Below are 13,038 nucleotides of genomic sequence, written 5' to 3'. Positions count from 1 at the left end.
TGTGGTAAGCGAGCGCATTTTAGGCACCGGCTACGTTACTGTTTGTGGCAGAATATTTTTGAGGGTGATGAAGATATGTTTGCGCTTTGCCTGGCCATTTGTGCTCTAAGGAGAGAGCCGGGAACGGGGACCGTCAAGCTTCGGAAGAGCAGCAATACACAGTATTGGTGTCTTCGGGTCACAGCCTCAGAAATCGCTGCTCACCGTCTCGGTTTTAGTGTATTGCTACACGTAGTCAAACTGCTCTATGGTTATTGATAGAAAGTTTATTACCGCAGGCTACCGTGCGGTGTAGCATTACAACCGCAAGCTCGCGCCGCGCCTTTGAAGTACAACTTTGAGTGCGCGCCGGATGCGTTGCCGTGCTCATCACTCTAAAAAAGAAATGTTGTAGTCCTTACACTTCTTGTCCACATATACGACACTCCAAAACTTCAGTTCGCCCTGCAGCCCACTGGCGTCAAACTGACGGCCCCAACTTTTACGAGGGGCTTGATGACGGCGCAATGTAAGATATTAAACAGCTAACGTACGCATCAGAGTACCAAAAAACAAAACAAAAAACACCGAAGTTTTGCAGTAGGGCCCCGATTACTTTTTCTACAGTCATTTACACTTACTTAAGCTATTTTAATAAGTTGCACAACTCGGCTATCAAGCCGCTCGTGAAAGTTGGTAGCGCTGGTAGAACGTCAGTGCGCTGTACGTCCAACTGAAGTTTAGGGGATTCGGACGCTATGCAAAAACTGCCTATTATTATAATCAGCGTGTTTAGGGGTTTTGTTTATTGCTCTATCAAAAACAATATTTTAATATACCGTACATTTGTTGTACCGTGTTATTTGCAACATTGCGGTATCTCTGGCCAAATCTGCGCGTTCTAAGCTCTCGTCACAAACGGCTGGAGACGCGCTTAAAATGCTTCGAACATTTTTTTTATTTGATTTGGAATTCCCTGAAGCAAGTACGGGTATTCTCTCTTTCTAAGTGCTTAGAATCAATGATCATGTTCCTTGTAACGGCCTTAAAACGCGAACCTATTCCCGATTTGTATTGCTCGACACCGTACCTGGCGCATCATAGCCTAAGATGCTTTTGCGCCATAAAACCCCAACCAACCAACTATTGCTCGTCATACCCTTGCGCGACGAGTTTGCTCCTACTTATGGCAAAGAATGGACTTTCCGTAGACCGTACTATAGAGTTATTTATTATTACCGGGAGCGTTTTCAATCACGTTGAGCACAGATTGAGCTGGCGGCCATGCACAAGACCAGAAACCCACAGAGTATGCGATACACAAAAAGTCCCTAATGAAATTAGACCTCCCGGTCCTTTGTGCAAGGCTGTTGCAAAGCGGAGGACAAGAATTCCACTTTTAACCCGCTCATTTTTTTCGTTAAAACGGCTTCACGCATCAAGGCCGACAGTCCCTGCCACCGTTTCCGCGACGCCGTCGCCGCTGCCGTCCCCACTCCTCTGGTTCTCCGTTTGTCCGCGGGAAGGCGGGCGGCGCGCTGGACTTGCGAATAAAGGGAAACTAAGGGTTGGGCACTCTTCTCAGAAAGAGGCCACTTTTTGCTCGAGCACATATTTTCATAGTCGCTTTTACGTGGGGAGTAATGAGCGAGTAATTCGGGGTTAGCTCACAAAGCTCACCGTGGGATGAAAGTGGTTTGTGTACCTTAGTCCTATTTATCATTTAGCGGTAACACGTCATATCTGCTGAGAGTATTTAATGAATCATAGCGGCAAAAGCAGGTGGCATGTCGTCGCCTGCTTCTTGCCAGCATTTAATAGAGAGCCTCAAGAGTGTGTTCAACTGCTAGATTTAGGCATGTGTTTATGCGTGCCATTAAACTGCAAAATTTTGCTCTGGGTCTAGGGGGCAATGGCTCCTTTTTAACGCAAATTCGGTTATAAACAGATGCGTCAAGATTTTACGTGAAGAATAAAATAACACTTTTCTATAGACACCATTTTAGTTCCGATAGGTTGTCATTTTTATACGCGAAAAAGTGTATAATCCGCCATCTCTAAAGGCTCGTTCACACTCTTGCAACCGAGTACGACTTAGAGAAACAAGACCGGTTTTTAATCCTATTGCGACGTCTTAGGATCCGGCGCGTTGCTGCGGAGATGATTTAAAGACGTCGTAAGAGGATTAAAAACCGGTCTGGTCTCTCTCAATCCTACTTGGTCGCAAGAGTGTGAACGGGCATTAACGCAGTTATTTAATTGCCACTTTATATTACACCAATGACATCTACACTTTGAGCACCGGAAAGCTACTTCAAATTAGTTATCGCAATAGCTTCAACGAGCAAGCGGAGTGCAGCATATTCCACGTTGCTTTTCATGAACTGCTTCAAAGGGCACTTTAAAAAAATATATTCTTTTTCAGACAATGATAAGCAAACAACAACAGAGAGCTCCGGAATTTCCGGCAGATGCTAATAAAATAAAATTAAAAAAAACATACTCTTTAGTTTCTTCAAAACAAGTATCAGTATGATTGAATCAAGCGCATGCGCACCTTTAAAGGTCACGTTGCTGTAATGGTAGAAATACTTGTAACACATCCGCAGTTCTGAGTTCTCGCCTATCATCGCACATTTTCTAGGAGCCATGAAAGTGGACAGCAGAATATTGATCCTTGCCTCAACAATCCTTGTGGTCGTTTGTGGTACGTATAATCTCACTTAACTCGTGTAAACAAGAACTTCCGTCTTCTTGCCGTAAAACTACTGCTGTAATTTGTAACTGACTTTGTTTATTTTTTTTTTATTTTCAAAAGTGCTTTTTTTTGGTAACCTGAAATCAGGCTGATTAAGAATGCTTCTATAATTTTTTGAACAGCATAACAATGCTGAAAAACAAAAAGGTGCAATAATAAGGATAGTGAAAAAAAACGCATTAATGATGTATGCAACCACTGTACTGAAGTATTATAGCTAAGATAGTGTCGCAGCTTTTGAATACATTTTGTTTAACTTTCGGTCAGAGCATAACCGAAGCTGCGATCTGCAGAAAAAAAAAAAAAACACGATCAAGTCGTAAAAGAAAAGGGCGTTTCGTCGCCCAGTCGTGCCCTGTCTCTCACAGGCTCAAACAATAACTCAAATGGGCTGTGTGACTTTGTTTTTGTATGTGCGTCTAAGTTCTCAGCACGCTCGTCTTCTAGCATTTTACTTCGGTCTGACTTAAGGTGAAAGGACACCATAAAAAGTTTAAATCATATTTTCTTAAATTTTGAAGACCATTTACATATATTTTTTTCATACGTGGCATAAAATTCAGTATTAGTTAATCCACATTAATGTTTGAGATAAAATTTTGTGAGCGTCTGCTAACCCAAACGAAAATTAGGAGATCGATTTTATGTTTAGTTCCCACCTTGGGTTTGGAAACATTTTAATTGTTGTCGTTCTTTTCTCGTGTGTGTATTTTGAATCTGTCTCAGTTTCCCCAAGTTGGTTTCGTGATTAATAAAATTTAAATTCCTCTTTTTAGAAGAACTAAGGGGAAACGGGAATCTTTTCTGAGATTTTAAAAAAAGTTACATGTTCCTCAGGATGCTTCGGTAACTTTGGTATACACTTAGGGGTGTTACGACGCCCCAAGAATAAAATATGAGACAGCTAGAAAGCTATGACCTATGACGAAAATATGACAGCTAGGTGACTGGTGCGCGGCCGAAAAAATCCGCCTGGTCTGGGTGTCGAACCCAGGACCTCTCCATTACAGATGTTGAACCCGAGACCTCTCCATCTGTAATGGAGAGGTCCCGGGTTCGATACCCGGACCCAGGAGCAGCCACCTAGCTCTGTTTGGAGATTTGTGTTTGTCCTTTGTCCCTCTGGTTCCCCTTTTCCAGGGATTATTTCCGACATTCTTGTCCAGCTCGCTTGCACCTGTGCATTTAATTGCATTTTAATTATGGCCTATTGTATGATTTATGTAAACTTGCTCGATTTTTTTGTTTTTTAATGGCCCTATAGTTTCGCGGATAAATTGTCTTATATGCGGTCCCTCAGATCCGCCTCATTCGAAAAGTGCTGTCATGATTGTTGGGTCGGTGGCGTCATCCGCTCAACACGCGTCGTCCCCTTGCACGAACTCGCCGACTTCACTCTCTCGGCGCCTCGAGCCTCAGCTTCCACGTTTACCTTCCGCGTTTAGAAGACGCGTCTTCGAGACATTGACGTCTACGACATCACACAGTTTGTAATAGTCTCTGACACTTATCGGATTAGGAACGATAGTGATATTATTAAAAGTAAGACCCGGGGGGGGGGGGGGGGGGGGGGGGGTCACCAGCCATGGGGAAACTTTCCCAGCAATTTCATTTCAGCTGGAGAGTTGTTCCCTAACTTTATCTAGATCCTCGCGCTGCAACACGATTTGCTGAGGTAGAGCCCAGCTCGAAACGGAGGAGCGACTCTGACAACTCGTAGATGTTTGAAGCGGCATCATACAATCAGGGGATGTAATATTTTTACGTGACACCCCTGTGGCAATGATGATGGAGACTAAAAACATAGTTCTTGTTTGAAATATATCGTTTTTGGGAATAAATCGTTTCAGAAAGATGAGTTAGTAATCTCAAAGCCATTTTGAGATACAAAAAGACGTTTATTAAGTTCACCTCCGTCTATATAGTGGGAAACAAAATTTAATGATGATGATGGCACATTGTAGCAATTTGGTCTATGGGTCTGAACGCGAGCGGCACGGCCCGTCTGGCTTGTGTTGTGACGTGAGGTTGCTGGGAGAAATTGCTCTGTTTGAATCGCGCCATAAATGCTGGTCTTTTTGACTTCGGCTGGCTTGCGACCAGCTCCAGCGATGACCACGAGATCGCAAGGGACCGATTCGCCGTCGCCTACGAATATCGCGCACGTAAATGCAAGTTGGAAGATCAAAGGGCAAGGGGACGATAGCAAGAGCATGCATTAGCGTGGCAAAATAGCTTGAGAGTGTGCGATCGTAACTTGGCGACGCGAGCTGGGCCAGCATGAAGAGCCTAGAATAAGTAATATTATGGTCACGTTGTTTATGGACACCGGGTATGACTAACTTGGGCGGTTTTTGCTGGTCGCCAGAAGAAATTTATCAACATTCGAGAATTGGTGACTGCAACTACTAGAGCTCTAAATATCACGAAACTTGCGAAAGTTGCTGTTTATTCTAAGTACCCATGATCACTCGATTTCAAAAATAATCTACAATGTTCATGTGTTAACACTTAATTGTATTAATAATCTTTAAAGGCATCCACGTGAATTACTGTATCGCTTCTTGCTACATTGCAGATGCACGACTCCATCACTGAAAGTAATCGCCCGTTTTAACATGGATAGGATACGTATAAATAGCCCGTAACTATCATATAGTGAAATAGCAGGAGAGAGGAGAACGCTTACATTATCAGGGTTATCAGCGATTGTCAGTTATAAATGTCGTCACAAACTTTTTACTTAGCCAGTTGTCGTGTCCTGTGTCATTAACTGGCGTCTCTAAAAAAATGAAACCTTATATTATTTTGTTCTAGATTCAGATGATGAGGACAGTGAAGAATTTTCGGGGGAGTCCTATTGGATGAAGGTGTGCGAAAGAGGTATGATGATTCTGTGACGGCCTTGCATGATGTTACTTTCTGGATAGGATAGCCGTGTGTGCTGCACAGTGTTAAGATCAGGGTATCGAACCGGTCATATTGCGGTTGTGTTCAGGTACGGGGTTTTGTTTCGGTTCGGTTCCGGTTACGCCATGCATTCAATATGTCGGTTCTGTTACCGGTTCACATAAGCCCGAACCGCTTCAAACCGGTTCATAACTCTACCTTAAGGCTAAGGCCCCCCGTGGATTTCCTGCGCTAGACAAAAAGAAAAATAAAGAGCTTCCAGTGGTTAAGTAAACAAAACATCGCTCAACTCGGTGTCATTTGCACTAAAAAAAAAGTGGTCATCAGACGCCGTGCCGCGGAAACGAGGAGAGCAAAACAAATAGATGCCTAATTTTGTTTTCTCATGTTTACTTTTTATCTTAGATACCATTGCATGCAAATTCAGCAGTGACATCTGTCTCTTTTCACCTTGCTTTTTCGGAAGTCATTTGATGTGTACCGCACAAAAGGCCCTGAGCTGTTTGTGGCAGTAGTGGCAGTAATAGCAGTAGCGCCAGTAGTAGTAGTAGCACTATCTTTGCGACCTATGTGTAAAAAATCTTCATTATTTCTTCAGTGCTGTAGTATGCGGATGATATTAAGATATTCAATGAGGCCCGCCGTTATGTGGATTGCCTGATGCATTAGGCGAATGTGTGCGCACTCGGAAACTCTGTTTAGCCATTAATCTTCTCCTAAACAAAGCTAAAACAAAGGTAATAATTTATAAGCGAAAAACGCATAGCGTATATTTTTCCTATCAGACTTGTTCTGAGGTATTATGTCGTGTTAGAGAGATCCGGGCCTGGGAGTCACACCTCCGTCCGTTTTGAAGATCCCGCGAATGAAATAATCATGTTCTCGTTACATACTCCCGGAGTGGCCTGTAGAAGTAAAGAGAGCGGACGAATCCCGACTTATTGCTTATTAAATACTGCGCCCTAACTCGAGATCAGTTGGAGGTGGGATTGTTGTTTCCTTAAGAAAATAATGGGCCTCAAAACAAGATGTTATTTTTTTTATTACAATGAATGTATTTTGTTAAATATTTAAAACTATAATTATTATCTTGGTCTTCTAGCATGCTATATAGACATCCTTCCAAAACTGACAGGCAATTTATTCAAGAGCTTAAGGGCACCCTCTCCGAGCGTTGTAGTCAGAGCTTATTTTGCATAGTACGAGACATGAACATAAATCTCCTGAAATATGACACGTCAGAGGGATGTGATTTAAACACTCTCGCTAGCGCAGGTATTACAGCTACCATCAGCAGTCCAACTTGACAGGAACTGATGGCCGGTAAGCTCGTGTTATCCTGTACCGACCAGATTTTTGTTCGGACGCAATACGTAATGATAAAGTCGTCAGAAATTTCACAAACATTGTTTGAACACCTTTTTATTGGTTACCAGATAGTCCGATCCACTGCCTCGGCAGCTGTTTCAAATCATATCAAGTCCATTAAAAAACAAATAAAAATTACAGGAAGATCTATTGATGGATTCTTAGGGTATTCGATAACATGACCCCTGAAAACGCGAACGCTGACCCCTTCACTTTTCTCTTTGGCTTTCTCTTTTGCTTCCTCTATGTTTTGCTGCCTGCTTTTGGCCTCGCTACGGGGTCAGTTTAGCATTTCCTAAAGGGGGACGTGTGTTCCGTTTTCGAAGGATTCTCCGAACGGATTCCCTCAGAATCTACCAATGGATCCTTCTATAGTTTTCTGTCACCCCGGTTTTGTACTCTGCCGGTCAAAGTACGTTGACAACCTTAAATACGGTCATCCATATTACTCATGGAAGTAACCACATCAATGCCCTTACCATAATCCGCTTCCCCCGTCAGGATTGAATGACTTTATCCGAAAATCGTGATGTATACCATTCCTTTAATAAATGCGTTTTCTCACTCACTCCCTCGTGGAAGGAACTGCATCCATGTCACTCGGGAAGGGAACCGCATTTATCGTTTTAACTCCACGCGCACACACACATCACAACCGACGCACCACTACTACGGAAACCAAGAACGAAGAACAACCGTTGACGGTAAAGCAGCAACTGAGCACGCCCGCATTCCACAGCGCCGGGCGGCAACCCCTCCTCTCTGTCTTCGCGCCAGCTGTGCACGCGGCTGACGAGAAGGAAGGGCCTAGTTTTGAAGAAAACCTGGAGCGCAGCGATGCCTGTAAGTTCGACAGCGCCTAGGAGAGAAGGAGAAATTAGCGCGTGTTGACGTCACCGCTTAGGACCAATAGGCGCTTCCCACGTGTCACCCTCTCCCCCTCCTTCTTCATCTTTCCCTGGCGCTGACGGACGCAAGACCGCGGATTTTTCATCAAAACTAGCGTTATAATGCGCCTCGCTTCTTGAATCTGTGTCTTGTTCAGATGTTTATTCCAAATACATACATTCTCACGATTGATATAAGACTAAGGCACAGTGTAATGACTTGGTTAAAAGGCGAAGGTCAGATCGCGCTTGGTTGAGCCCTCATATTTTCGCTGCAAGCTCAGATAAAGAAAAGGTTTTGTTCCGTTGTAAGCGACCGCCTGAAAGTGTTAAACTACGAGCAGAGTTTCGTGCGGATAGGAAGAGGGCAAACGCTGAAAGGTTCTCGGAAAATCGTTCTTCCATCGGACAAACCTGGCCTCTCGTAAACGCGATTCGAGGCTATCAAGGCCAAAGCTCTCTTGATGACGTGATAGTTAATTTTTTAGGTAATATTTCGAAGATTGTGGAAAACTGTAACCGCTTTTTCGTAACCTTTGAGCAATCAGTGATTGTGACTATTATGTATTGCGGCACGCACCGGTCTCCAATAAAAGACGACGACGAGCACGCTTGCGGCAGACCGGGTTGTGGCTGCACTCCCAGCCGAACGCACTTGAGTTTGGTCTCCTTTTACTGATATTTCCTGAATATATCACATTGGCGACGAGGTAGATTAAACAAACTACGCCATCAAAACCGTGGACCAGGGCCGAGAAGCACGAGAGTTCTCGGGAAGGCAAACGTCTTCTTGATCTTCTGCAGTCGCGCTATGCCTAAGCTCGAACCGTTTCTCGGAGAGAGCAGAGAACAGGGAGAGTATGTGGAGGTACTGGGGCAGCACTTTATCGCTAATGACGTCACGGGAGCAAAAAAGAGTGCAGTATTTTTGTCAAACTGTGGCAAATGAACGTACTGACCTTTTAGTAATATCCTGGCCCCGTAGAGACCATGGGAGGTTGCCATCCCCGCCATTATTAGGTTCTGAATGGACATTACGCTCCTCGACCCTCCATATTCATTGAGCACATCCAGTTTTTCTGGAGAGGTCGTCAGCAGGCAGAGCCTGTGAGCGACTTCACTGCGTCAATACGGTAGTTAAGACTCCTCCGACTTCAATACTGTCCAGAACGACATGCTTCGACAACGGCTAGTCTGCGGAATCATTTATGGCATGATGCAGACCCGCCTTCTAGAGGATGTAGAACTGACTTTTGATAAAGCGATTAAGGTTGTCCTAGCCATAGAAGCCGCCACAAAAGACGCCCAAGAAACTAAAAATCAAGCTTGAACGACATTAGCTGTCGAGGCGAACCGCCTGTCAGCGCAGGCTCCCAAGCCAGGATGCTTCCACTGCGTGAAAACACATAGTTCGACCGCGTGTCGTTATGCTAATATGACATGCCACAACTACAAGAAAATTGGCCTCTTGGCTGCAGTCTGTACAGCAAGACCATGTGACGAGCCAAGTGGCGTAAACACAGGCAGAAAAGCCTCGTAGGGCTCCCGGGATTCACCAGGGGAAAGGCCAATGAAAGCTGCCTCGGCAGTTCCAGTTCACAGCCCGGATGACCCCCACAATCACGACAGTGCCGATGACCAGCCCACGTACAACATGAGGCACTTGAAAGCGGCATGTCTTCCACCACGTATCTTAACTGTCATTGCTCAAGACCAATCCATCGACATGGAGCTTGGCACTGGGGCCGGCGTCTCCGTAATAAATGAAAGACACTTCCGAGCGACGTTTTCAGAAGTGCCTGTTATTCCCTTCAATATCGCCCTGAGAGGATACTCCCGCGTGTTAAATGATGCGCCGAGGTAATCGTAAAGTAACAAAAATCGTGGCGCTCTCCCTCCTTTACTTTGCTTTTTGTGAGTGCAACCTCCCAGACTCTGCTAGCACGGAACTGTGTTTATGCTTTGAAACTTCCAGTTGCTAACATCGTCAACATTCACAACAACACTGTGGAGGGTCTCCTTCGCAAGTTCCCATGTGTATTCTCCAAGGGACTGAAGCTGCTCAAGGACGTGGGAGCCGAGATTGGCGTCCAAGGTGGATTACAACCACGCTTCTTTAGAGTGCAACCAGTCTCCTTTGCACTGTAAGATCTGGTGGTCCAGCAGCTTCAACGACCTGACCGGGAAAAATTATGCAGCAAGTAAAGACGTCAGTCTGGGCGGCACACATTGTACCGCTACTCAAGAAAGACGGTCGGCTGCGAATTTCCGGAGGTTTCAAGGTTACCCTAATTGCAGCCAGCGTCCAGTGCAGTGTTATACCCGATTCCGAGAGTCGAGGAGCTGTGGATGAATCTGTCCGGAAGCGTCATATTCAGTCAACTTGATCTCAAAGTTGTGTACTAGCAGGTTATATTATCTCCAGCACCGAGAAAGTATGTGACAATACACGCATAAAGGATCACTTGAGTACACCAGGCTAACATTTGGTGTATCATGGGCGCCTGCAGTTTTCCACCGAGAAAGGAAAAATCTGGTTTGCGTCATAAAGCTCGTGGTCATGTGCTTTGATGACACATTGATAGTGGGAGGGGATGACTTTGACAGCGCCAGAATCCTCGAAAAGGTACTCCAACGACTGACAGAATCAGGCCTGAAGTTGATGTCTTAAAAGTGTGAGTTTTCCTTTTCAAAAGTAGAGCACTTAGGGCACTTGATAGAGCACACCGGTTTTCACCCTTCCAAGAGAAGGGTAGAAGCAATCCTGAAGGCACCAAGCCCACAAGACACTAAAGAGCTACAGTGCTTCTTGGGCTTTATTAACTTTTATAGAAGATTTCTGCGCGATTTGGATTTCCCAGTCTTTCCTGGACAATGCTGACTGTGTAATTTGAGCGTGCGCGATTTATCTACAGGAAAAATGACCTTTTCCGAAACCTAGGTGGTGACCGACCACGCCCCCTTTTACAAATATGCACGATCTGTATCTCTCCTATGTAGTAAAAAAAAACGTAAAAAAACGCAGATTTTCGCTAGTTTTAGCGGAATGTTTATTGCTCTTCAAGCAACAGCAAAAAGCTGTCTAGCTTTTACTTTTTTAGTCCAATAAATCCTCAGACACTGCCGGTGTCAGTCGCGACGCGCATACTTTTGCTTCTGCTTCGGCATGCTTCCATGGGCAAGGTAATTTAATGTTTACTTTAACACTAGATTTGGATTGTTAAAAATGGCGAAGACGAAGAAGATATTTTAAAAGCGTCGCTTCCAGAGTAGTCGGCATAGGTCAATTTCTTATGCCGCCGAGTCCCCGCAACGCATTCTGATGCCTGACGCAGCGGCTACCACGTGTGAGTCTTCTTCGAAGCTGTCGCACTCGGCAGCACGCTTTGAAGAGCTCAAGGCAAGTGTTAGTGACTGCAACTGTGCACCGATTGACATCGACCTTCTGTCTTGTACCGTCGCCGAAAGCTGGGTGTGCAAAGTGTGTGGTGGGGACTTGCAGCTGGTTGAAAAAGCAGCACTAAGAGCTGGCGTCGGTTGCACCTACTTTCTGAACTGTGAAAAGTGATGTTGGACACACTGATTAGGGAGACGTCAAAACGGACAACTTCGAGCCTGTACTTGGCGTTTCACCAGGATGATTCATGGTGCAGTGGTTGCGGGACGTTGACCGGCGACGACTTTACTTGGCAGACAGGGCTACACAGCTCGTCACAAAAGAGGCCCACAAAGCAAGACAGCAAACAAAGAAACTAAATATTGACTATGGAGGTGACAACCTGGCTGATGGCTACCGAACGGATGCATCAGCATGCATTTCTAGAGTGCAAGTTTATTATAAAGCGCCTTTCTTCACTTCAAAGTCCATTATCTCAAAACATCATTTTTTTGCAACGTTTGACCCTTTTTCTCTGAAACCATAAAAACTAGAAGTACTATATTTTTCCACTAACAAGACAACACAAGGGGGAGTCCACTGAACTAGAAATATGGAAATTAATCAAGGAAATTTTGTTTGACAAGCTGTTAATTGTCTATTTTGGCATTAAAATTAGGAGGGTCCAGTAAAAACAAAAGCAAAAAAGAACTAAAATATATATAACAATAAATCTAGTTCAGTAAAGAGAACACAGAAAGCTAAATACAATTATACCAACATAAATCCTCGAACCCTAGCAGATACTGAGAAAAAGGGTCACATACATAGGCTGAAACACATGGGAGGAATAGGGCCTACCCTGTTAAGCGTCCTGCAGCCTTTGAATCGTCTGCTTGGAAAAGGAGGAGGTTGGAAGTGGTCCAAAAAGGAAGAGTCTGCTTTCCAGCAAACTAAGGACTACTGACTTTTGCTGGTGTTATGCTTCGCCAATGCTTCGCCTTACGCAATCAGAGCTGTGTTGGCACACAGGAAATCAATGGGCAAGAAGAAGCTCATTGCGCTCGCATGACGCCGGTTAATATCGGTTGAATAAAACTATAGCCACCTCGACAAACAAGCGTTTTCCCTGATGGTTGGAGTAATTTAATTTGATTAATTTTTATGTGGCAGACACCTTGAGGCAGTCACAAACCACAAGACACTGCTGGGAATGTTCGGAGACGAGAAGGGAACTGCCCCTCAGTGCTCACCAAGAATCCAAAGTTGGGCATTGAAACTCGAAAGCTACAGGTATGACTTCGACTACCGTTCAGGAAAGAGCCTGGGCCATTCGAATGCATCATTTAACTGCCACTGTCAACTAGAAAATTTACAGTGCCCAAAGTGCCCAAGCCTGCAGTGTCTTTCTCCCAGAACATGACTACAAATGTATTTATCCTGAACTATTCGCAAGAGCCACGGATCGGGATCCCGTCTTGTGAAAAGTGTGGGAAATTTCTATGGGCTGGATCAACTTTTCCTGGTACCCCGTAGTGGGAACCCTCCTCAAAAAAGACGCAATAGCTCAGCATGCAGGGCATCTGCGTACTATGGGGCCCGAGAGAGGTCGCTCAGAGGTTGCTGATAGGAAGCGTGCTAGTTATTTTTCATGCGGGACACATGGGAATAGTTAAAACGAAAATGGTCAGAGGAGGTCACGTTTGTTGGCCTGAAGTCGACGAAGACATAAAGCTAAAGGCCGATAGCTGCTTGGCGTG

General features: G+C 44.7%; 1 protein-coding gene across 1 annotated transcript in view; it reads left to right on the top strand.

Annotated features, from left to right (window-relative positions):
• Nucleotides 1-2,607: 2,607 nt before the first annotated feature.
• The window catches only part of LOC115318118, a 44,153-nt gene continuing 33,722 nt past the window's right edge, over nucleotides 2,608-13,038 (top strand). Inside the window, exons 1-2 of the mRNA XM_029977831.4 lie at nucleotides 2,608-2,686; nucleotides 5,555-5,620. Of these exons, the coding sequence (XP_029833691.3) occupies nucleotides 2,629-2,686; nucleotides 5,555-5,620 (124 nt within the window). The 5' untranslated portion in view covers nucleotides 2,608-2,628. The remainder of the gene's footprint in view (nucleotides 2,687-5,554; nucleotides 5,621-13,038) is intronic.

The sequence above is a fragment of the Ixodes scapularis genome, unplaced genomic scaffold (genome assembly GCF_016920785.2).
Source record: "Ixodes scapularis isolate PalLabHiFi unplaced genomic scaffold, ASM1692078v2 PGA_scaffold2__306_contigs__length_199485367, whole genome shotgun sequence".
In the NCBI taxonomy this organism is placed as follows: Eukaryota; Metazoa; Arthropoda; class Arachnida; order Ixodida; family Ixodidae; genus Ixodes; species Ixodes scapularis.
Note: the sequence above shows the minus strand (reverse complement) of the source record. Positions and strands in the feature narration are given on the sequence as shown.